The 26,674-nt window shown below is 43.5% G+C and overlaps 1 protein-coding gene across 5 annotated transcripts in view; it reads right to left on the reverse strand.

The window, feature by feature from the left end:
* The window catches only part of ITPRID2 (ITPR interacting domain containing 2), a 67,621-nt gene that overhangs the window by 6,844 nt on the left and 34,103 nt on the right, over positions 1–26,674 (reverse strand). For all 5 annotated transcript variants that reach the window (XM_082200753.1, XM_082200752.1, XM_082200754.1 and 2 more), the window contains 6 exons: positions 17,035–17,107; positions 9,508–9,599; positions 6,020–7,213; positions 3,166–3,243; positions 2,260–2,387; positions 141–291 (listed from right to left, as the gene is read on the reverse strand). In XM_082200753.1, coding sequence (XP_082056879.1) covers positions 141–291; positions 2,260–2,387; positions 3,166–3,243; positions 6,020–7,213; positions 9,508–9,599; positions 17,035–17,107 — 1,716 coding nt within the window. The remainder of the gene's footprint in view (positions 1–140; positions 292–2,259; positions 2,388–3,165; positions 3,244–6,019; positions 7,214–9,507; positions 9,600–17,034; positions 17,108–26,674) is intronic.

Consider the following 26,674-nt stretch of genomic DNA (forward strand, 5'->3'; position numbering starts at 1 on the left):
GCTTAATGTGTCTGTTCTAATGCTTGGTAGCATAACAAAGTTCTGGGTATTAGGGGAATAACTCGCCCCATATCTACCCGGTGCTTCTACATCCCTTGCACAGATATATCTGCACAGATGGACTGTGACAAAAGACATACCATGGGTGTTTGTTGCCTGTAAGGTGAAGACAGGTTAATATTCCTAAGCTGCTCTTCGAGAGTAAGAAGGCGCTCCTCTAACTGCATTTCTAATTCCTGAAGCTCCATGCGGACAGATTTCCTCAGGGTCTGGAGCTGATCAGCTTCGTATCTAAATCAGAAGCAAACAAAATGGAAAGGGGAATGTACAATCCTGTTGGCAGAGCACAAATAGGCATATCATCCAAAGCAGTGGAGGGAATGATAACATATCAGTCCAGTGTTATGCAGATATATGCACTTTCACATGAAAATATATAGCAACCAAGAAAAGGGAACAGAGGAAAGAAGGAATGTGTGCATTCCACAGGAGTGCATGGGGCTTTACTTTTGGTTTTGCAAACTAATGAGGAAAATCCACTGGAGATGAAATTAGTAAAAAAAACAACTAATCCCTTAGGGCGGGGAACAAGACTTCCAGAGCTTAACTAGTATGTATTTAGCAAATCTGTAAATTAAATGCTATATATAGGTTTGGATGTGGTCCAGGTATTTATTGGGAGCAGCGTATTATATAAGCAAGGGAGAGAGCTGGTCATGCAGATGCCGTAATACATGGGTGGGAGAGTGAAGCAACCCTTTTCTTTCCTTACAGAATCTACAGTGAAAACGAAATGGGATTTCAATGGAACTAGGCTGGCTTGAAGGGCTACCATGCATGTAGCAGACATCAGACAAGAACCTCATGAGCATAGCCTGAGGCTAGGCCTGGGAAGACACACGCTCAAATCTACACTCACTTATGACTGACCTTGAGCTCAGTCACTATTTCTCAAGCAAACCTTTACCACAAGCATATTGAAAGACTAAGATGGGGTGGGGAGAAGAAACTCAGGGCACATTTATCTCTTTAGGAGGATGGCAGGTGTGTGTGTGTGTGTGTGTGTGTGTGTAATAAAATGAGTATCTTCAGAAACAAATAGTTCTACGGAACCTCACCACAAGGTGGCTATAAGAGTGACTGGTATGATCCGGAGGGAAATCCTGAGACCACCCCAGTGTGGTGAAGTGGTTTGAGTGTTGGACTAAGGTAAAAATAAAAGGGAAAGGACCCCCGGACGGGTAAGTCCAGTCAAAGGTGGCTATGGGGTGAAGCACTCATCTCACTTTCAGGCCAAGGGATCCAGCGTTTGTCCACACACAGCTTTCTGGGTCATGTGACCAGCATGACTAAACCGCTTCCGGCGCAACGGAACACCGTGACGGAATCCAGAGTGCATGGAAACACCATTTACCTTCCCGCCACAGCGGTACCTATTTATCTACTTGCACTGGCGTGCTTTCGAACTGCTAGGTTGGCAAAAGCTGGGAAAGAGCAACGGGAGCTCACCCTGTCACAGGGATTCAAATCACTGACCTTCCAATCACCAAGCCCAAGAGGCTCAGAGGTTTAGACCACAGCAGCACCTGCACCCCATAGTGTTGGACTAGGACCTGAGAAACCAAGGTCTAAATCCCCACTCAGTTATTAAGTTCACTGGGTGATCTTGGGCCAGCCACAGTCTTGCAGTCTTAACCTACTGCTTCACAGGGTTGCTGAGAGGAAAAACATTGAAGGGTTGAGAAGCATGCCACCTTGAACTCCTTGGGGAATAAATAAAATGAAAAGCCATCCCTTTCAAAACATCTAAATGTCCTAAGGAATAGGACCCTTGAAGTTAATGCCCAAATGAAACGAAACCCAAACGTCAAAAAGGATCTTACCAAGAGGGCAGAGATCAGAGCAAAAGGGATGAAAGGTTGGTCTTGACAGAAGCACTCTGAAGAGAGTGGAGAAGAGGTGGCAGAACAGAAAGACCGCCATGGAGAAAGTTGCAGCAATCTAACTGTGAGGGATGATCAGAAGCAAAGTGGCAGAGTCAGAATGCAAAAGGCCAGTTCTAAATGTGCAGAAGAGGAAGGAGAAGGAGCGTGCTTTAGGATTAACTGAAGGCTGCACACCTAGAAGAAAAACAGTGCTTTTGAGAAAGAAAGAGAACAGATGCGAAAGGTTTTAGTAGAAATATAAAAGGAACCTGCATGTGAGCACAGATATAGTAAACAAGTTGCTTAGGTGAGAGCACCCCCCTACCCCACTCACCTCTCTTCCTCTGTCATGTGCTGATAAACAGTGGTTTGCTGGCGCAACATGGACAATTCCAAATCCATCATTTGCGTTCTAAACAGGTTTAGGTTCCTTCTCACGGCTTGAAGATCTTGGAATGTATTCTAGACAGATACAGAGAAGTATTTATGTTCAGAACTCTGTGTAAATACATAACAAGAGCTCTGCCAAATCAGACTAAAGGCCCCTCCAGGACAGCACCCTGTCTTCACAGTAGCCAAGCAGATGGCGACAATAGTGATGATTCACTTGTATACTGCTTATGTCAAAATGCCTCCTATGCAGTTTACAGCTACAGTTCCCCAACTATAAAAACCAATGCATAACTAAAAGAGACAAAAACCATTCTGCCGGGGCACTAAAACAACCTCAAAAATTAAAATATGCAATAAGAGAAGTCCACAAACAGGACATGAGCTCTCTTCTCACTTGCAATTCCCAGAAACTAGTATTCAGAGGCATTCCGCCCTCTTGACACTGGAGGGAATAAAGAGCCACTATGGCTGGTAGTTATCAGCCTTGTCTCCCATGAATTCCATGAGCCCAGTCTGCCAATGGATTGTCTTCATAGAGACAATCTGGGCTCTGGGCTTGGGGATCAGCAACTTACAGCCTATTGGTGGAGTCAGCCATTTCAGCACCACACCTGTGGCATTCCCATGACCCCCCTGTCCTTTGCCCTTGAAAACCACCCAGAGGGAGGGAGGGAGAGGGCTGGATACATGGAGTAGAGAACTGCTCCATCTCTTTCTTCGTCCCCATCTTCTAAAGATGGGAGGGGAGAACCCAGATGAAAGGACATTCTCATTTTATACATATATATAGGCGCAAGTTTATCTCAAACACAGAACATGGATGAAGAGAGAGAGAAATGCCATTTACTTCATAGAGAGGTAGAATAGAAGATCTCTGAGTACTGTAAGGGGCTGTAGTGAGGTCAGGACTTCTCATCATAGCATTCTAGAAAGGGAAGAGAAGAGGTCAAAACAAACATACATTTTAACAACTTGGTACATAAGACCAATAAGCAATAACATGTCAATACAACAGTCATGAACACAACGAACTTTTCATGCTATTGCACCAAAAAAGTCCAACAAATTTTGATTTTTACCTCTTGAAATATGGCAACCCTAACTCTGGGGGACTTCCACAAAAGCTCAGCAACTTTGGCCAACTTCCCTGACCGCTGATGTTTAAATATATGGTACTAAATATATCAGTACTTTGAATATTTAAGAAAATATCAAAGATGTTCTGTTTTGTGTTTAAAATATTGATCTCTTAATTTTGAGGTTTTCTTATACATTGGGGCATCTTATACAAGGAAAAATACTGTAGGTCGTTTGCATTTGCCAGGTTTATTTTTCTATAACAACTTTGTGAGTAAATGGGCTGGCACTTCAAGCAAGGCCAAACTTTGGCTCTCATCCTCAACTCTGGGCCCAGCCCCCTCACACCTAAATGACAGCCCACCTGTGTTTCAGCCAGTGTTTATGGCAGTGATACCCCTGCCACCCCTCAGATATGGAAACACTGAAGCCCCAAACAATATCTAAAATCTGAGACTGGTCAGATTTGTTGCACCTCTTCAATTCTGCTGGGTGCGTGTATTCAAACCACCAAGGCCCCCAGAAGTCTTGCAAGGTGGTATAGTCCTACAGATGGCGGTATCATGTGTGCCATCTGAATTAGCTCTGTGCACCTGTATGAAGAGCAAATTCCAACTAAGAAGAGGAATGGATTTAGATTCAAAAATCCAATTTGGCAGTGAAATTTCTGGGTAAGAAGCCAATTTGTGCAAAGCAAAACTTCCCACCTGCGATATTTGTCCTTCCCCCAAAGGACTAAGAGGAGCCCATAGGAGACTGTCTACTCTGTGAAATAGACTGAGACCAAATGCCTTCTTCAAGGCCATTTAGTGAACTTCACAATTAATCAGGGATTTGAAACACAGGTCAATGCAGTCTAAGTCCAACGCTGTAACCCCTGCGCAAACTGGTTCATAATATTCTGGTTAAGATACAAGTACCAAATCAAAACTGTGCTAAGATGATAATGATACGTGCTGCCATGACAGACAAAGGAGCTTTTCCTCAGACTTAAAAGTATCTAAGAAGTTAGTGTGCAAGTAGCAAGGCTTCAGATAGCATTATCTACACAAACCCAAATATGTCAAAACAGAAACACACAGAGGCAATACCGCCAAACTCCTAAAGGATGGGGAAATGTAGCAAGTCCAGTGTAGGTCTAGGAGTTTTATTAACTATGGACACCATGGAAAAGAATGCATTTTACAAAATGGAATGAGTAAAGCTGTGTCAGATCCCTGGGAAACTCCTGACTGGAGAAGCAACTATGTTCATTCCAAACTTTCATATGATAAAATGAGGCTTCCGATTGTGAAAGCCTCTTCAAAAAAAGGTGAACTTTCCCCAGCTCCAGAACGGAGTTTATTGCATCTGGCAAGCATTTTAGAACATGACAGGGCTGTTAAGTACTAAGTGGGGGAAAATCTTGGGATTCGTTCTAGGAGGAGGTTATGAAAAGGAAGTTACTTAATCAAAATTTATTGCAGAGCATTAAAATAGTCTTGAGCTTTCAAATTAGCAGTTTTGCACATGAAACACATGGCTGCAAAACTTAAGCCGCCTAGCCTAGCTCTCAGGCTTCATGAGGACTCTGCAGAAATACGTATGGCATTCAAATATTGTTGTTTTATTCTAATTTGTGTGTGTGAACGGGGCTTGGCTCTTAGGCATACTACTCATTTCACACTTCCCTAAACCAGGCTGGCCCTCAATATAATGACATCTGAGAAATGGGAGACGGCTCAGATTCACAACCCTACTCAAGGACTCTCTAGATGAGAGGAGGAGAACTTGTGACCCTCCAGACATCCCTTTGTTATAACTCCCAATAAGCCCTAGCGATAATGGCCAATTATCAGGGACAATGGGAATTGTGATGCAACATTTCCAAGCAGCTGTACACGGCATGCATTAGACAATTAGTGGAGAGCAAACTTGCCCTTCTGCAAAGTTTACCTCCCATTACTTATCTTGCCCTTGAAGGGACTCTGTCAAGCTCCTGGCCTGAGCAATGCCAACATTCCCCAGGGCACAGAATACCAATGGCTTACACTTCATCAGATGCACTAACAGAACAGAAATATCTTCTCAAGCCTCAATTTAATAATAATAATAAAAAGCAAGGCCTTTAAAACGTTTGCATATAAAAGATCCCGAGTAGGAAGAAATCTAATTCATGCTTCACAGAACTGAGTTTTTGTATGTCAGCTTTGCCATGACTGTATTGAAAGGCAACGTGACCCAGTTGATAAGAGCATCAAATTTAGATCTGGGGAGTCAAATCCCAACTTAGTCAGGGACTCAATGGAATGTTTGGGCAGCGGCATCCAATGTGGTGCCTTCTAGATGTGGTGGACTACAGCTTCTATCAGCACAGCCAGTGGTCATGGATGATGGAAACTGCAATCCATAACACCTAGAGGGCCCCCTGTTCGCAAAACCAGTCTTTGACAAGCTTTTCCCCTTTGCCAGCAAAATCAATTACATGTGGAAACCCTAAGTGCCACGGGGAATCCTAAATTTAAACAAACCACCGCACAACAGTTGTGCATGCTGTCTTTCTTTTTAGCAACCAAAATATGCATCCTCCAGACAGACACACCGGGGGGGGGGGGTATACAGACTGCAGCCATGAGCTAGTTTACCTGCGAAAGGTTTTGCAAAGAGTTCCTGATGTCGTGCAAGACTCTCCTCAGCTGCATTTCGACCGTGGAGGGCGAATGCATGGCCTGAGCTTGGCGCCGGTGCCCAGCGTGCCTCAGCGAGTAAGGGCAGCTGAACGGGGAAGGCAAACCACTGCAAGACGACCCAGGGGTGCTTGGGATGCTGTGCGTACTAAATGTTCTCATATGTGCGCATAAGGGCCTGTCTGGATAGTCAAACTGAAGGGAATGTAGCGAGCACGACGACTGAGACATATGAGCCGGGAGGTGCAAAGGGCAGCTCTGTATTCTGCTCCGACACGGTTCGTCCGCCGCCTTGTTCAACGCAGGCTGGGAACCTTCTTTCCTAAGGGATGATGGTGCAATGAAAAGTGTGGATTTGCACCTGGGGGGACTGTGGTCTCTCTCCTCAGGGGGCTTCTCTTCCGCGTGCTCCTCCTTTCCCTCCTGTTCAGGAGTGTCATACTTGTAAGTAAAAGACGGGGGGCTACAAAATGTCTGTTTTCCTGGAGTGAGCTGGACATTCACGGAGGAGACGACTTTCACCGGGTTCAGTAGTGCAGATGGGAGAGACTGGGAGCGCCTCAATGGGTAGTCCAACTCAGAGATCCGATGCCTTTGCTTGAAAAGAAAGTCTTTCGACTTGAGCAGCGAGCGACCGGCTCTGGAATCAGATGAGCCGCTTATCCTCCTCTGGGCTCTTTGCAAAGCAATGCTAACCCGCTCAGTGGACGAAGGAGATGAACTGCTGCTTTCTATAGAGGACATCGATTTAAGAATGTGGTGCGTTTTATACTGAGGAAATTCGTACTCGCTGCTTTTATCTGCGTCGCTCTCTTCACTGCCTTCCTCCAGCACTTCAGACTCTCCCTCCTGTGCAAAAGCACCTTCATCTTTTCTAATATATCCTCCGTGGCCAAACTCTGTATCTCCTCCGGTCTCAGCCTGCCCAGTTTCGCCTTCTAGAACTTTCCGACCTTCTCCAGCGTCGCTCCCAGAAACCCCCTCCCTCTTCCGCTGCTCCACTTCTGTGCGGAGGAATTTCTCCTCATCAAGCTCATTAAAATAGGACTGCTCATCTATTGGCGTTTTGAGTTCTTCACTGTAAGATGTCACTGTTGTCTCGCTGTCACAGCTGTCAGCGCTGCTTCCCATGGCCTGCAGTGACTCGTGTCCCTGTCAGGAACACAATGAGAACAGGGTGGTGAAGAGGCAACAAAAATACCAAAACATGTGTACCTTTATGCAAATAACTTTTAAAAAATAAAATGAAAAGCAAAACGAGTCCATAAGATAGCTGGATTGGAGAAATAAGCATTCATGAGAAAATAAAGAAAGACTGGACGGTAGGTCAGATCTTTAATCCACTGAATTCTCTAATATACAACACAGTGAGGTCCGGTGTGGTGTAGTGATCACAGTGTCAGATAAGGATAGATGAAGTAAAGGTAAAGGGACCCCTGACCATTAGGTCCAGTCGTGACCGACTCTGGGGTTACAGTGCTCATCTCGCTTTATTGGCCAAAGGAGCCGGCGTACAGCTTCCGGGTCACATGGCCAGCATGACTAAGCTGCTTCTTGCAAACCAGAGCAGGGCACAGAAATGCCGTTTACCTTCCTGCTGGAGTGGTACCTATTTATCTACTTGCACTTTGACCTGCTTTTGAACTGCTAGGTTGGCAGGAGCAAGGACTGAGCAAAGGGAGCTCACCCCATTACGGGTTTTTGAACCGCCGACCTTCTGATCAGCAAGTCCTAGGCTCTGTGGTTTAACCCACAGTGCCACCCGCATCCCTTAGGATAGATGAAACCCAGGTTCAAATCTGCACCTAGCTAAGAAGCTCTGTGTTGGGTGAGCTTGGGCCAGCGAGCTTAACCTACCTTGTTCAGACTGCACCAGGAATCTACCCAGCGCTCATGGGAAAATGATCTCAAATGAAACTTTTAACAGATGGCATGACAAAAGTCTGTAATTTTATCAAGACAAGTTATTTGTTGTTTACTGTTGTGACAATCGTTTTCTCAAAATTTATCTTCTGTACCATGAAAATAAATAAAAAAGGTATTTTTTAAAAAAATGGGGAGGGAAAGAGAATCACGTTTGCTGCCTGGAGCTCACTGGAGAAAAGGCAGGATATAAACGTGGACAATGTATTTTCTGCCACTTAAAAAAGAAGAAGAAAAATACCAAACATTATTCTACTCCTTAAAGAAAAATCTGTTTAACAGCAGAGGGCACTAATTTGTAATATTTTGAGGTAAGTCGTCTTTGGCAATTCAGTCTGGATCCCTTTCCATTTCTTACAGAGAAGCTTGTTGCTCAAGCCAGCAGAAAGGGCTAGAAGTGCACAGGAAGAGACCGGACAGGCAGTCTTTTAAAAACTTCATGGCACAAGCAAAGCTTGCTTTGCTCAAGCTAACATTACAAGTTTCCTGCCTTTCAATGCCTTCATTCACACAAGCAGAATGTTACTCATGACATTACAGCATTTTATTGCTTGTGAACATAGCCATATATCTACAAAATACCATTATTTTTGCCCAGATCAACACCAACTACTGTGGGGAGGGGAGGGGACTTGCACATCGATGTGATTTTATCCTGCAAGGCAGATGAGCCCTAATACTTATTTTATAAGCAGGTCAAAGCCTAAAACATGGACTTTTAGTTTATCTTCGGGCTGATTCCATTTCTTGATGCATGCAACAGGGACCAAAATATACATTTGCAACAAGGACTGAAGTATACATTTGCAGAGATTCTTAGAAAGTTTTATGATCACTAAAAGAAGTACATCTACATATAACCAGTGTAGCATCAGGATAAAAATAATTTTTAAAATGTAGTCAAAAAGAAACAAATAGATTTGTGTAGGGATTTACACAAAATTGTGTAAATGGTGAAACAGGGTTGCCATGTGTCCTCTTTTTCAGGAGTAAAATTTATGTCCAGGTGGATTTTTTAAATTTGCCAAAATGTCTCTGGCTATTCTTTCTGGATGAGACATAGGCATAACTGGTGGCTTTTCTCTTCTCTTCTCCTGCCCCCCAACAGCAATATATCACAGCTTCTATAGCCTACATATGGTAGGGGTATCGAAAATGAGAGTGGTCATAGCATCTTCTTTTTTGCTCTTCAAAATACGGCAACCCTATAAGCAGCTTTGCTGGCAGTGCTATTTTTCTAGAAGAAAAGGTGCCAGAACTCACCATGAACACCTCCCTTGTTCTCTTTAGAATGGCAATGGCGCCCACCTGAGAGGGGCCGGAACTGAGTTCGGCCAAGTTTCAGCTGTAGGAAAAGCCCTGATTGGTGGCAATAAAATGAGGAAAGCTTCATGGCTGTAACATTACTGTTACTCAGTCACCAAGAGCCAATAAAAAACTTTAAAATATGCCTAGGACTTTATATATCTCTCCCCCCAAACATGTACGCATTGGGGTTTTTTGGTAAAAAATACGGTTTGTACCTGCAACTGATTCAGCAAGAAGCAGTCTGTGGAAGAATCCTCGGCAAAACCACTGCTGTCAGAATGCTGACTTGCCGATCGTAAGAGCTGGTCTGCGAAAGTGAGAGAAACCAAGAGGTTCAAACAAACTTGTCTGCAGCAGATCTAGTGAACCAACTCAGACACAAATCTGCATTTAGCTACGAAGAGCAGAACTGCAATGTTTGGCCTGTTCCATCCCGAAGGTTGTGATTTGAAACCATTTGCCCAAATCACACTGCCAGAACGAGAACTCAAAGAATTTCTACCGGTAGTATGAGCGGAGCCATCTTTCGTGTGAATTCCAGGACAGGCACTGTATAGTTTAGGTAGATAGACACTAATAACCCTCTGGGTTCCCCCCTCCCCTTCCTTCCTGGAAAAGCAGTAACTCTCCATTTATAGCCTGTAGAGACTAGGAAAATTCTGATCCATGCACAGGTCTACACTATTTGTGACCTATGAAGCCAACAAAGTCAACCAGCCACATGGGGTCTCCCATCAGCAAGTCAACCAATGTTTGCTGTCTGGGATGTAGAAGCAGGGACTGCCAAACATTGGGCAGGCGCAATATACATGGCTAGTATCTGCTTTCAGCTTGGTACAACACAAGTGGTGCTAACGTGGTCTAGTAGGAAGAGCTTATGGATTTCTGCTGATTTACTGTATTTCCATTGGCTTCAGTGTGACTTGCTCAGTTTAAACAGGCCGACTTAAGTCATTTGCAGATCTGTGTGCCAGGTCAAGTGTCTTTCAAAACTGGACACATCTTAAAATTGAATTCAGCTGACAAATAAATAAAGCAGTCCAAATATCCTGCTAAAATTATGAATTAAACCTGCTTCTTGCCCACGAGTGACTCTAACCATTAAGAACATTATCTGTGCAGCCCCCCCCCTCCCAGACTCCATGTTCTTAAGTCATTCTGGTGTATATAACATAATGTTGAGATTGGCTTTTGTATTTATTTCCTTGTACTTTTCCTCCCAATGGGAGCATGGGGCAACTAAACGCGATACAAGATATCACAATCATAACAAACAATAAAATACTGTTTAAAAACACATATATCAAATCCTGCAAAACCAAACAGCAAAAACAGTCAGCAAAACTAGAGTTGCCATATTCCCAAAAGTGAAAATCCCAAACAAGTTGGGGTTTTGGAGATAATTTTTAAAGCTTTTTTTTAAAAAAAATCACCCTACTTGCCATATATCTGAGTTTTCCCGGACATTTTGCTGATACAGCAAAAATCCGCCCGGATGCCATTTTTGACACCCAATTCCCAGATGTGTCCAGGAAAAATTCCCAGATGTGTCCAGACGTATGGCAGGCCTAGCAAAACTACTGGTCTGTAGACAGGTGTCCCAAACTGAAATTCCTCTTGCAAAACTAAGGAAAACTTCCATTGTTTTTAAAACTGCTAGACACACTGCATTCAGTGCAGGCTGCCATGCTCCCAACCATCTCTTACTTTATGTAGAGCTTCAGCCATCAAGGAGGCTGTATGCCAAGTACCACTACCTACTTAGTGCAGACTGGCATTTACATCTGGATGCAGCGGAGCACATCACAGAAATCCAAGGAAGCGCAGCATCCTTCCTTGGGAAAGTGCTGTAGCATCTGCTTTGCATGCAAAAAACCCTCAGGTTTAACCCCTGGCATCTCCAGGTAAGGCTGGTAAAGACTCCTGCCCAAAACCCTGGAGAGCCACTGAGAGTTAGTATAGACCAGTGTTTCTCAAACTTGAGTTTCCAGCTGTTGTTGGACTACAACTCCCATCAGCCCTAACTAGCAGGGCCAGTGGTCAGGGGTGGTGGGAGTTGTGGTCCAACAACATCAAGTTTGAGAAACAATGGTAAAGACAATAATGAGCTAGATGGATGGTCTGACTTGATATAGGCAAGCCGCCTACATTCAGATGCTGGCAATGGTCACATATAACTGTGTCTATGGATGTTGCTGGATTTAGTAGGTGTCCTTGCAGGCAGACTGTGTCCTGCACGGGGCAGACCTTTACACATTTCAAAAAGTTCTGTTATAAATAAAATAAGCCACAAAGAGGCATTTTACAACACAGGTCTCAGGATTCTATGGGAAATTAAAAGTGCACAGCTAGAGTAAACATTTTGGCAGGATCCAACTGGAACTCCTTTCCCCCCTCCCCACCTATATCGCTTTAAGAAACTGTATAATTTATAAGGAATTGCTGAAAAAGGAGCAGCGCAGTTTCTTAAAAGGTTGATGAAAGGTTTTTAAAGGTTCCGTGGAGCTGACAGTCGGTACATTTCTTACAAAGTTGCACATGAAAGAAATAATAACAATTAATCCATCAGGAGCTCTCAAGAGTCTTACAGAGCAGATTAAGTCAAGAAAGCCTTTTAACATTTGAAGCGGGTTCAACATGCTGCTCATGAGTGTTAATAATTTGATGACTTCACACAAACGTCGTTCAGAGCAGCGGCTACTTTTAGGGGCAAGCTTTCCAACTGAATCGGCTCTCCTGTTAGAAGGTGTTTTAAATTGACAATGCCTGCAAGTGACTGGACTTGGGAACTCAACTCACAAAAGATATGCCTTATCACCAAGCTATGGCTCCTCCACAATAGACAAGGGTGAGCAAAGTATTTAGTGATGTTTATTTTTTAATTTTTACAATGTTTATATTTGCAGATATAACAAAAAGAAAGGAAGAAGGGGGACATTTAAAATATTTTCCCCACCAACCGCAATTTTAACATATAGATTAATATAAGCAGTCCATATGTCTGAATAGGTATCTAAATGAGATTATTATAAGCCCTGTGCTCAAATGCAGAAAGGGCAATGAAATCTTCAGACCATTGAGTAATAGAGTTGGCCTTGCAAAGTAGTAATTGCAAGTTTTTATTAGGCTGGCCTTTGTGAACCACCAAATAATATTTTTAAAGCATTAAGAACAGTAAAACTAATGCCTGCTTTATACCTGAAGGCCCAGTGTGAGCAATGTTCAGAAACAAATAGTCAAAACATTTTCAAAAGAGAGAGAAATGTTCTTATTGGCTGCTTTAAAGGGCACATGAACTAAAAAAACCCACTGAAACTCAATCCAACAAATTCACATCAGCAAATTCCCCTTTTGTAATAATTCTTATCATACATTCCTATCCACTAAACAAACTGGCTTGAACCTGTTACGCCTTAGTCAATTTTGCATTCTGCAGACTCAGATCTAACCCTGAAACCAGAAAAACGGCATAGCAGTGTCCTACTTGACCCTTAACTTGGTTAGTGGTGGAGCAAGGTCTTTATTTGCAATTTGTTTCATCCCCTGAGGAAACCCTTGGCCTCCAGGTGTTGGTGGAATCCAGAGTCCATCATCCCTAACTGCTGGCTGAGGCTGATGGGAGCTGGAGGGCCACAGGTCCCTCATCTTTGTATGTAAGGCTTTTGGCAAGTTGGCTCTTCTCCACTGCTCAACTAAAGAGAACTATATAATGTTGACAATCATATAGACACTGTCTTCCAAAACACCTCAGGGAAACAGAGGGGAACAGTTGGTGGGCTCAGGAGGAAAGAGTGGTGGGTTGCTACTGCTCCACCCCAGTATCTGCTGGTTAGCAGGGTCAACTCTGATGGCACCCTCTAGCTGAGAGGTTCTCAGATATCTAGGCCTTGAAGAACTGCTGGCCCTGCGTATTGACCTGTTTGTGTACTGAAGTCTGCACAAATATCTGTAACTGTTGTATTAACTACCTCCCAAAACGAGAAGCAACTGTGCTAAAAATAAAGAAGCAACACCTCCTGCAATACTGAAATAATGGTCAAGAACAACAACAACAAATTGTGGCAATGAATTATTTCACATTTCCAGTGGACACATGCAAAACTTTGATCTCCTCAGCTGAAAAATGCTTGTAAATCCATCCCAGATGCTGAATACTGGTATAGTAGAAACCCAATGTAGTGTATGCTTAGGAGACAAGGGTTCATATCCCCATCCAGTCATGGGCTCATTTGGTGACCATCACCCAGTCCCCATCTCTCAGCCAAACGTACCTCAGAGGGTTGTTGTGATAATGAGACGAGGAGGGGAGAACCACGTATACCATGACCTCGAGCAACTTAGTGGCAAGGCAGGATACAAATGTAGAAGGAGTACAGTGGTACCTCGGGTTACATACGCTTCAGGTTACAGACTCCGCTAACCCAGAAATAATACCTCAGGTTAAGAACTTTGCTTCAGGATGAGAACAGAAATTGTGCTCCGGTGGCATGGCAGCAGTGGGAGGCCCCATTAGCTAAAGTGGTGCTTCAGGTTAAGAACAGTTTCAGGTTAAGAACAGACCTCCAGAACAAATTAAGTACTTAACCGAAGGTGCCACTGTACTAGTAATATCAACAGGTAGGTAGCCATGTTGGTCTGCCATAGTTGAAACAAAATAAAATAACTAAAATAAAATAAATTCCTTCCAGTAGCACCTTAGAGACCAACTAAGTTAGTTATTGGTATGAGCTATCATGTTGAAAGCTCATACCAATAACTAACTTAGTTGATCTCTGAGGTAATACTGGAAGGAATGGGGGGGGGGGAATTAAAAATTTATTTATTTTATTTTGTTAGTAATATCAACATAAACCCTTTAAATGGATAGATAAAATAGGTGATGCTGGGCAAATGTCTTATCACAGGACGGCTGAATTCAGTATAAGGCAAGTTCATATGATTGCATTTGACTTCTGAGCTTTCAAGACACTTGGGTGTTCAACTTCTCTCTCAATCTGCCAGAGCCTTGAGAGCTGGGGTTCCAGGAAGAACAAACCAACTGTTACTTACAGGTTTGTTAAACCCACCCTCTTCTTCAGTGTCATGCTCATGGTTCCCCCCAACCATTTTATCCCTACGACAACTCTGTGAGGTAGGTTAGACTGAAATGCAGCAACACTGGCCCATGGTCACCTAGTGAGCTTCGTGGCCAAGAGGGGATTTAAACCTTGATCTCTGAAGCCTTACTCCAGTGATGGCCAAACTTGGCCTTCCAGCTGTTTTGGGACTACAATTCCCATCAACCCTGACCACTGGTCCTGTTAGCTAGGGATGATGGGAGTTGTAGTCCCAAAACAGCTGGAGGGCCAAGTTTGGCCATCACTGCCTTACTCCAATACTGGCACACTAGCCCCCCCCCCCTAATACTCATGTTGCTCCAAGGTCAAGCCATCACAGAAGAAAGGGGTGAGGGGCAGGAAAGTGGTGCCTTCCCTGAAATGAGCTTCCTCCAGTTAACTAGCATTGCACATGCTGGACATTTCAGCAGCACTTTCATTTTTATAGTGCAGAGCAAGGGTATCTTTTTGTTCCAGTCATAGGAAAAAAATCCAGAAAGCAAAGCATATCTCCATTCGGGTTACGTAATAACAAATGCCGGTGCTGAACACACCAGATAAACGCATTTGGGTAAAATGCATTACCTAAAAAGTACATCATATCATATGTACAGGAAGATTGTTTTGCAATATTGTTTTTTCAGCCAACAGAAGATTATGAAAAATGATTACATTAAGCTTTTTTCTTTTTAAGCACAATTCATAAAGAGGGCTGTGACATTAAAAAAAGCTTGCATTTGTGCATGGCACAGTAGTTGTAAAATGCAGCAGTGTTTAACATAAAAATCCTAAGAATGGGTTGCCCCCATGCTTGTAAAAAAAAAAGATGAAGATTATAAAAACAATCAGATATTGTACGTTTCTCTGCGTGCCTGCTAAACATGTTTTTCAGACGGCAGTAAGTTACAAAAAGCAACAGTGACCTTCTCCTTGGAGGCACAATGCCACCAAAAATGTATTATAAGTACATAACATTCTATGCTGAAGAGCATAACACTGGTATGGGTATCAAAGCAGCCGTTTAAGAGTCACAAGCTACAAATATGAAAGGTGCATCTGGACTCCTGTTTTGTTATTAACGGGCTTTGGAAAAATGCAGTGGAAAACAGGTTGATGGAAATGAGATAACATCTTGCAATGCAAGGCTAGGGCTTTCATGTGAGCCTGAACCAAGGTTGAAGGACTTAAGGACTCGGAGAATTAATAAACAAAACCTGGGTCTGATAATAAGCTGATTTATTACTAAACAGGAGCATAGGGCTCTCAAATCAAAGTGCACACACTCACACAAGCATGTATGCACCTAAATTCTATTGTCAGCTGCACATGCACATGGCATCAGTGTTTTTCCCCAAAAACTTTTGAGATCAGTAGCAAAATGTTTTCTGTATTGAAACTGGAAGCACAATTCACTCTATATGTCTATTTTATATATATTGCATAGCAACTTCTAAAGTACATTCAAAAGTTACATGCATGCAATGAACAATGCATTTTCTTGATCAGCTCCCTGAATGGTGGGCAGATATCTTTGCTACACTGCACAATAACCCAGTTAATTTGGCCTCCCAGGATCCCACCCCTTTTCCTTGCTCAGACAAGGCTCAGGAATCAAATGGTGCTTTCCTGTGATGCATTCTGGGATTTCTTCATGAGCTGTGGAATCCTATACTGCCCTTGCTTTCATCCTTTGGGCAATAGCGTTGCCCATATATTGGCAGAGAAGGTAAAGGTAAAGGGACTCCTGACCACTAGGTCCAGTCATGACCGACTCTGGGGTTGTGGTGCTCATCTCGCTTTATTGGCCGAGGGAGCCGGCGTACAGCTTCCAGGTCATGTGGCCAGCATGACTAAGCCGCTTCTGGCGAACCAGAGCAGCACACGGAAACGCCGTTTACCTTCCCGCCGGAATGGTACCTATTTATCTACTTGCACTGTGTGCTTTCGAACTGCTAGGTTGGCAGGAGCAGGGACTGAGCAATGGGAGCTCACCCCATCATGGGGATTCAAACCGCCGACCTTCTGATTGCCAAGTCTTAGGCTCTGTGGTTTAACCCACAGCGCCACCTGCATCCCTTATTGGCAGAGAAAGAGGGGAATAAATGCTGCACCGTGAAAACAGACTTACTAGGGAAGAATCCCCCTTGGACACAGTGGAACTTAAAATGTGCAGAGGACTGCAGTGGAAGACAATCTGTGTGGTCAAAAGTACGAGGCTTCTGTACAGTCAGCAGTCTGAAGGGCAGTAAAATGCTGCATGTACCACACAATTCAGGTTGAAAGAGTTTGTAATTTTAAGGTTTAAAATTGTCGTTTCAAATGACAGGGCTCCGTTATAAAAAAACAAAGCAAAACACAACCTTTCAGCTTCTCCGACCCATCACCCGCAGCACAGAGAAGCAGAGCCATTCATTGAGGTTAGAAACGTGATTCATCCCCTCTCATTTGAAGTGCCTCTTCACAAGGGGAACACTATGATTTGAAAGCTGGCAGAGAAGCAGACAAGGATCTTTTGGGTGGGCTGCAATTTAAGAAGCTCCCAAGTACTTGCATCAACATGTCAATGGGCACTGTCAGAAACAAATGGGGCTGTGCCAGAGCCGTTTCAGAGGGGGCCAAAAAGAAAGAGGAGAGAAACGTACTCACCTTTTTTAGTTTTGGCTAAAGCCAGCTGGCTCACGTTCAGAGCATGTGGAATCTCTCCTTCTGTACTTTGAATCTGCAGTAGGAATAAAATCAAAGCATTTTTTGAGTCATGCCCAACAGACAGTTATGCCCGCTGATCAACATAACTAGCTACTTAGCTGATTCACAATCCAACGCAATCAAATTTGGCAATCCAAAGCAAACATTCATTGCTGTTTATCACTAGTATATCCCTTTCAGACTTCCTGCAGCAGAAAATAAGTACTTAAGCTGGAACATGCAGAACATGATATGTGTGGAATAAAAAGACACCATATCAGTATTCCAGGGGCAATGAAGGTTTTGGGTTTTTTTTTAAAAAAAAGAGAAATGTTGTATAGAAAACACAATCATCTCCAAAAGAGCTTTTCGTTTTTAGGCAAGAATGTTTAAAAACAAAACAAACAAACAACAACAGGTAGCTGTGCTGGTTTATTGATGCAGTAACACAATACTGTATCATGATTTAGACCAAACAAAAATAATAAAGTTAATGACAGCTAGCTTGTGATTTTCACTAAAGTATTCCCCAATAGCTGTGTTTAAAAGGGTGGAGGGTGACATTGTTTGTATAGGGCATTGTAGAGGCCCCAGCAGCAAATCTTCTGATCTTAAAACCACTAATGTTGCAGAGGTTTCTACCATGCCTCTAAGTCTGCAAGCTACCTCCTTCTCTCTCTCCCCCCCCCAGTCCAAACCACGTTAATACTGATCCTCAGAACAGTTCTGTGAAAGCTGAAAACTATTCCATTGCTTTAGGATTTTAGCAGATCCTAACTAATCTCCCCTTATGTATCCATATGTATACTTTTTAATATTATTTGTACAGGTTCATAGATGAAGAATTGAGTATTCACACATAGCTCAGTCGGTTAGAGCAGGGGTCAGCAAACTTTTTCAGTCCACTGTCCCTTAGACCTTGGGGGGGACGGACGGACTATATTTTGGGAAAAAATAATGAACGAATTCCTATGCCCCACAAATAACCCAGAGATGCATTTTAAATAAAAGGACACATTCTACTCATGTAAAAACACGCTAATTCCTGGACCGGTCACAGGCCAGATTGAGAAGGCTATTGGGCCGGATCTGGCCCCCGGGCCTTAGTTTGCCTACCCTTGGGTTGCATCAGTTCTCAACCTGTGGGTCCCCATATGTTCTTAGACTACAACTCCCATCATCCCTGACCACTGTTCATGTTGGCTAGGAATGATGGGAGTTGTAGTTCGACAACATCTGGAGACCCGCAGGTTGAGAAAGGCTGGGTTAGAGCATAGTGCTGACAGTGCCAAGTCTGCAGGTTTGCTTCCCATATGGGACAACTTCATTTTCCTGCACTGCAGGGGGTTGGACTAGATCAGTGTTTCCCAAACGAGGGTCTCCAGCTGTTTTTGGACTACAGTTCCCATCAGTGTTCAAAACTCCGACTGTTCTAGGCGCATTTTGCGGCAGGGAATTTCATTAGCGTGAGCAGTTTCTGAGCTCTGGGCTCAGTACTGTGCCTAAGATTTCAGATTAAAACCGCAGAGTGGAAGGAAAGGAGGACCTTTTTCTGCCTCCCCACTTCCAGCTACTCTCTGGAGAAGAGACCCTCTGTAGTGGTTGGGAGTTACTCGTGCATAATCCTGCCCCGTTTGAACATTGGATTGCCTGGTTAAACCCTCCGGACTGCACAGCCCATCTCAGCGTGGCTGCCCTTAGTCACTCATAGAATCTGTCTGTGGGCGTTTCTTAAAGCATTGCCAACATAAGAGTTGTTTGACGCCCAATCGTCTCCGCCTCTCACTGCGCGGGAGTCTCCTGCGCAGGGTGGGCGTGGGCAGCGGGGTGCTTGGGCTCTCCTCACTAACTTCCAACGAAGTGTCCTGGAGCCCCTGCACCTCCCTGTCCCGTTGCTCTCCTGGATCCCTGGTGTTACACTCATTCTCTTCCCCTTCTTCCCAGCTGAGTCTCCCCCTAGCGCTGGGACCTTCTCCTGCAGAATCAGAGACCCTCTCCTTCTCCCGTGCCTCTGATGTCAGTTCCCTGACACCCTCTTAAGAATATTAGGGGGGTGGGCAGGAGAAGGATGAGAAAAACACGTGAAAAACAAACATAATATTTTAGCTGCAGTTCACTCATTTTCAGCATTGTTTTTAAAAAATTCAGCTTTGTTATAAAAAAGCACACCTAGACATTCTGTTGTTGTGCCCATAACCTAGGTTTAAGGTGCCATTTAGCTCCCAGCTTTCATATCTCAGTTTCTAACACTGATTCCCATGATCCCTGACTGCTGGTCCTGCTAGCTAGGGATGATGATGATATATTATTTATACCCCGTCCATCTGGCTGGGCTTCCCCAGCCACTCTGGGTGGCTTCCAACAAAATATTAAAATACAGTAATGCATCAAAAGCTTCCCTAAACAGGGCTGCTTCCAGCTGTCTTCTAAAAGTCTGGTAGTTGTTGTTCTCTTTGACATCTGGTGGGAGGGCATTCCATGTCGTGGGTGCCACTACTGAGAAGGCCCTCTGCCTGGTTCCCTGTAACTTGGCTTCTTGCAGTGAGGGAACCACCAGAAGGCCCTCGGAGCTGGACCTCAGTGTCCAGATAGAATGATGATGGGAGTTGTAGTCCAAAAACAGCGGAAGACCCAAGTTTGGGAAACACTGGACTAGATGATCCTGAGGTTCCCTTCCAGCTCTATGATTTTATGATTCTATAACACCACATGGTAGGTTTATTACCAAAGTAATTAACACCACAGACAAGGCCTGACATCACCTCAAAACACCATCCAATGTCAGCTGTCAAATCATGACTAATCTGGCCAGTAGATTCAACCCAAAACATTTAAATAGGCAGCACTACAGGTTTCACAGCTCACATTTCCCTCTATAAAGTTCTATTCAGTGTCAGAGACTATGTTGCAAGGCCTGCTAGCAGGAATGGGGAGATGTAGCACAAAGCAGCTCCTTTGTTTAAACAGCATGAAAGCTGCTCTAAATTAATTGCTAAATAGGCAGTTCTCACGCAACTTCCCACCACCCAGCAACAAAGAGAAACTAGACAGGAAAGGTTTTGTTCAAGGGGGGAAATGTCTCTTTTCTTGTTGCACAAAGCAAGAGAGCCACCTCATCAATAAAATTATATATAAAACCATCCTGGATGTAAGAATCAAATTAAAATTTCAAAATTAAGTAAAAATGAAACCACACCACCAGTTGCAATCAATCTAAAAGATGAACGTGACTACTATTTATTAGCATTCAACAGGTTTTGCAGGTGAAGTTAGCTTTGCCCCAAGGTAGGATGAGACTGCAGTCACCTTGTTTAAATTCCCCTAGTTCTAGTGAGTTATTGCTAACCATGGTTTGGAGAAAGCCTTGTAACCAGCTACAACACAGCTGCCAACTTTTTGGTGTGGCAACTGAGGGAATAATTATGCCTTTAAGCAAACACATCCTCCCCAACCCAAACAAGGAAGGAAGACATCCCACAAGCTAATCTAATCACCCCACACAAAGTGGCAATTGCCTCGATTGCGATAAGATTATTAATGTGCTCAACTGATTGGGAGATGCGTATCATCACCAGTGTGGTATACATCACAATTCTTGTTTAATTCATATAAGAATAGGATATTCAAGAGTGTGACTAGGAATGACACACTGAGTGTTAGCCTCATTCCATCTAGAGTGTCAAACTAAAAGCACCCAATCCAAAGCAATGCAAAATGGAGACTAGTGGCTACGCTATAGCAAGGATAGGCAAATGTTTACTTTTCGAGGGCCATGTTCTCTCAGTGTTACTTTGTCAGGAGCCACATACTGATAAGTCAGTGGAGCCACAGTCAAAAGTAGCTGGGCTTTTCTTTCTCTTTAACCCTCCCTTTTCCCTCTGTTTCTCCCTCTCTTTGCCACCCACATGAAATTGCCTGTTCTGGTCTCCAAAAGCTGAGGCTGCTGAAGAGACCAGAGACCATCTTGGCTGTGAGCCCAGGAAGACCTGCTCCCTGCCTTGTGGGCCTTTTCCACATGACCTGGGAAGGACTGACTCCAACTACAAAAGCTGAGGCTGCTGTTGGGCTGGGGTGCTGTTGTGGGGTGGGGGTGGGGAGGCGTTTTGCATTTTTATTTTGGATCTTATTGTGATTTATGTGGAAATTGTTTGGTTTGGTTGCGTATTTGTAATGTTTTATTTATTTATTTTTACAACTACTTTTGTTGTATATATATTTACATGTTGTAAACAGCCTTGATCATGGTTTAAACTGTGGAAAGACATGCATGCATGTATGTATGTATGTATGTGTATGCATGTACAGTGTCTGAAGCTTTACTCCATGTTAACATTTTGCCAAAAGCAATACTAGAAGTAGCAGGTGCCAGTTAGATGATGTAAAATTAACTGAGAGTCTTGTCCAAACAATTAGAATCCATGCCAAAACCATCTGCTATCCCCAAGTTTGCATATACATTGTTCATTCTAGCAATTTTCTCTGAACTACTCAAGCCCAGACTCTTGGGAGGGAGGGGGCCCCACCAAGAATAAACTTTTTTAAAAAAAGGCTAACACACCCTCTCAGTCGAAATCTGCTCATCGCTTGCCAGAAAAACTGTATTGTCTAGTTTCGTCTAGACCCATTATGATGGCAAAGGTTACTCTATGCATGTATCTGCAAGAAAACTACGTATCTGAGTGGCCTGCAAAGGCGCCTTAAGAGTGTAATCTTATCCGTGTCTGCTCAAGAAATAAGCACTACTGAATTCAGCCGTACTTACTCCCATTTAAGCACATATAAGATTGCAGCTTAGCAACGGCGCTACCTAAACACAAAAACATCTCTTCATTGTTAAAAAAGAACTCTGAAATCCAGGACACAGCAAACTATAAATAGCCATTCCTTAAATTACAGAGGTTATATGCAAAGCTACAAATACAAAACTTTCTTCTGTTACATTTAACCTAAAGGTAGCAAACCCTGAACATTGTAACACGCTTAGTCTGTGAGAGAAGAACCTTCATATTCTGGAACATAGCTTTGATAATATTCATATGAAAAGGTTTAATACCAATTACTATTACCTGGCAGAAGATTCTGGATTTTTCCAGAAGTGGGTGGATTCCCCACAACTTCCAAACCCCCAAATTTGAGCTTATGGTCAACATGAGTTTGGGTAGCCTGTATAATTTTTTGCCACTAACAAACTTGCTATTTAAACATATCTGAATCAGTGCTTCAAGCCACAACATCATTTTATTCACCAGCCATCATTTTATGTAATATCCAGTCATTCAGAGTGGCATTTCTTGCTTCTGACTACTTCCCTCAAGTGAGCAGGGCAATAAAGTAACTGTGCCCATTGAAATAACCTCTGTGTCACACAATCGTCTCCAGTCACGTTCCCCAAAGTGATGCTGCCTATAAAACAAAGTGTGATCTTTAAATTACTAAGGCTGGTATTAAGAACTGCAAATATTTATGCCAACTTGTTTAAGTAAGAATCCATCTAAGTGAAGGCAGCTAGACTTGTTCTCTCCCTTCTCAAGTGGCCAGTCTCCACATTTCACAACTGACCAACTTTCAGACATTTCCTCAATTCCAAGATGTTCTTTGGTGATAAAACTGCTTGCTTTCTCTTTTCTCACACAACAAACTCTGACTTAATACTGGTTTATTAAAATAGAAACATCCAATATCAAAGGACTTCCTTTTAGGAAACCAGCGTATTTTCAAAATATCAAGCTGAGGCATTGTGTCCCTGTTATCACAGCTTAAAAAGAATGGATTAAATGCTATTCAAAGAAAATTGTTTGAGCTTTGTCCAAGGAAACAAAATGGGGGGTTTTTGTATGCATTTTGTTGTGTCATTCCCTCTCCCCACCCCACACCCCTGGAAGGCTAAAGGGAAGGACATTTTGAATCTTACAGCACTGCGCCAGCACAGCACACAAGACAAATTCCAGATGTGCCCCCAGCAGTGCCATTTAGTGAACCCACAGTTCTGGTGCAGGTCCTCACCAATTCTGTGGGTTTGCCATGGTGGCAGAAGACAGTAGTAATGCCACTGAAATCTGTGATGGGCACCTGCCATTTTGACTTTTCCACCGTGCCCTGGCAGAACATGGCAGGAAGACCCCAACTCAAATATAGCTGGGTGGATCTCTTCCAGGGCCCTGAATCCTGACTGGAAGCTGCCTGAGCATTCCCACATGCTGGCACCAGCCCTGACACAGGGATTTGGCCTCTATTTGCCATGTCTATCTTGAAGGTGAAAAGAAGAAGCATGTTCCCAAATAGATTCAGCCTGAAAGCACTTATTCGGGCCCAAACCACGTGGGAAAATGCTTGAAATGGCAAAGTCCTCAAAGGGTGGCTTTACTGTAACAGTTCAGTATGATGTTAAAGTTGGACAACATAGAGGCTGTGATTTCAGAGATGATGCTGTTATGAGTAGGAGAGCTCAAATTTTCCAGCAGAGATACATGCAGATATTTGAAAAGAAATGAAATAAAGATGATCCACAGGGATAGCTCAGTTGGTTACAGCATGGTGCACTTCTCGGTAGTGGTTATTTGTTTATTTGTTTATTTATTATTATTATCAATAAGAGCTGCATATTCCTGCATTGCAGGGAGTTGCACTAGATGATTCTCAGGGTCCCAACCAACTGTATGATTCTATGTATACCTTTCCCTTTCCATCAGTGGTCTCCAAGACAGTTTAGGGTCTAAAACTACAGTACCACAAGAAACACACACACGATGAATAGGAAATGAATGCCACCAAGATGACCACAGTTTAGCTAAAACCCTAATTTTTCTCTTCCCTGTTCCTTTCTATAATGAGGCTAATTGATCCCTTGATTCACAATACACATGGATTTCACAGGCACACACAGACACACACACAAGTTCAGCTTCCTTCTAGAAATCCTAGTATGGCCACTTCTGTTGACTGCCCTTGTCTAATCCTCATCCTAAACAAGATTCTATGCCAGAGGGAACTTTGATGTAGGTGCTTAGAACCTTACAAAGGCTTAGCCTGGGATGGGACACCTGTGGTTCTCCAGCTAGGGATGACTGTAACTGTAACCCAAAAACAGCTGGAGACACAAGTTGAGGAAACCCCAGACTAGATGATCCTCAGAGTCACTGCCAACTCTATGAGTCAGTGAAAAGAAGACGAGGGATGAAGATGAGAAGGAGGGAGCAGAGCTGGCATGCTTGGTTCCCCACTTCTGTGCCTCTCACATGTTTTATTAGGTAAAGGAACGCCTGACCATTAGGTTCAGTCATGACCAACTCTGGGGTTGTAGCGTTCATCTCACTTTATTGGAGTTTCATGCAGAGCTGCACCAGGCAGCCTCTTTCAAGCAGTTATCCTGAGGAACTGCACACAGAGGCAGCAGAACTGGCTGCCCCTAACAGAGGCTTCCTTGGAACAAGACACAAACCTCTTCTGGGAATGGCAACAGCCTTTAATCATGTAATCTCACAGCGTAACAGGAACTCTCTTGTGGTTATATGGCAGCCTGGATGAGAACAGACTCCCCCAACCTGGCAGCCTCCCCCCAAATGCCTTGAATCATAGCTCCAGTCATCTTCGGCAAGCATGGCCAGGGATGACCGGAGCTATAGTTCAAATCATCTGGAAAATACCAGGCTGGACTAGAATATCTAGACAGACGGACAAGGAATGCAGAAAGAGAAAGCTGCTGCACAAACGAGCCTCAAAATTCTACTCGTCTTCATAATTGACCACCACTTCTTTGCCAAGGTACACTGTTGCACAGGGCTGCCGTAAGTCTGGGATTTCCCAGACATATCTGGGATATGTCCATCGAAAATAGCGTCCGGGTGGAATTTTTGAAAAGCGGTAAAAACCCGGGCGTATGGCAACCCATGCCAGAAGTGTCGATTTTTCAGCAAATCTCCTTAAAAATAGCAGAAAACTTTCAATTTTTTTGGAGATTTTGCAAACAAAAACAAAACCTCAACAACTTTGCCCCAAAAGGCTTAACAAACTTTTGTGTCCGGATTTTCACTTTTTGAAATATGCATTGCATTGCAAGCCAATAACCAGATCCAGCCACTTTTTCAACTTCACTGTGATCAGAGCCAAGTTCACAGTATGGCCCCGAGTCTAATTAAAAACAACAACAGAATTCTATATAAATCTCAGTGTGCATCAGAAGCAGCCGTGGTGGATTTAAATCAGTGCCACCGGGGCTAATGGCAAAATGCTAGAATAGTCGGGAAAGGCAAGTTGCAACTAGAGCAAGTAGAGAGCAGAAAGCTCTCTGCAGACAGGTAAGACCCAGGTGAGTGAATTTAGTTCACCCTCAATATTAGAAGTCCTTCCCCATTCCCAGAGCCTTGCAGTTTCAGCAGCCACACAAAGCAGTGCCTCTTTTTAAAGCCCCTCTTTGCAAACCAAACAAAGGTTAGAAACCTCTTCGCAAAAACAAACTCATTCCTGAATCTTCTAAGGAAAGTCACTTGAAGAAGCTGAACATCCAAGATTTGCAACCCTCTCCGACTGTAGCTGCACTGAAAATTCCCAGGGATATAATATGCTACATATCATTGCCTAGCACTAGTATCAGAATTTACACTGTGTTAGTGACAGGTTTACTTCAATGACATTTTTTTTTAAAAAAACCACCACAACACCACACATGCACATGCACACAAACAAAACAGCTTAATGCAGTTTCCTACAGAATCAAATACATATTGAAAAAGCTCATCTCACAAGCCTTTCTGCTACGGTCTGGCTTTTCGGAGGCGTTGCCTTGGTCTACTTGCTCCCGGTTGGGTACACTTAAGCTTCTTGTGTTCCCACCTTTCTATTTTTTCCTGGTGGCGTTTTTGGAGGGGGAAGGACCAGATCATTTGTCATCACCCGCCCTTGCCTGGACCCCAGGATCAAAGCCCCACCAGCATTTGTACCCTGCAAACTTGCAACCGCCGCCCAATCCACCCCTCTGCACCTCCTTAGCTAATATCAATATGGGACATAGACTTGAGAGAATCGTGATTGGCTGAGAGGGCAGAGGCCAGGGCTCCCGAGGAAACTTTGCCCTGACTCACTCCCACACTGGCTATCTTGACAGCAACAGACTTCCTAAAGGAGCCCCAGGATAGCACGGAAAAACCTGCAGGAATGTAAGCTTGCCATGCGATGCCTGATGAAAACATGCCAAAGCAATGCAGACCAGAAGGCCGCTGGGCACTCCCAGCACACACTCATTGTTTCATATGCATTTTTAGAAACACAAATAATTTTTTTAAAAGGGAATTGCCTCATTCCTGTTGGGAAAAGCTGGATTTCCCACTCCTGTGGACTTAAAACGCCTCTAACCAGAATGCAGATGTTTATTTAGCAAGAATTTGTCATCATTTCAGCACATCAGCTGTACTTAAGCTCGCTGGTGCTTCCTAGTAGTCACGATGGCTATATGCTACCTCTAGATCGAAGGAGCATACAAAACTGGATAAGGCTGGGCAATATCCAGTTTTCAAGATTGTGAAGTATCACCAGCTAAACATTGCAGTACAGTGGTATCTCGGGTTAAGTACTTAATTCGTTCCGGAGGTCCGTACTTAACCTGAAA

The sequence above is a fragment of the Podarcis vaucheri genome (assembly GCF_965113315.1).
Source record: "Podarcis vaucheri genome assembly, chromosome: 1".
Classification (NCBI taxonomy): Eukaryota; Metazoa; Chordata; class Lepidosauria; order Squamata; family Lacertidae; genus Podarcis; species Podarcis vaucheri.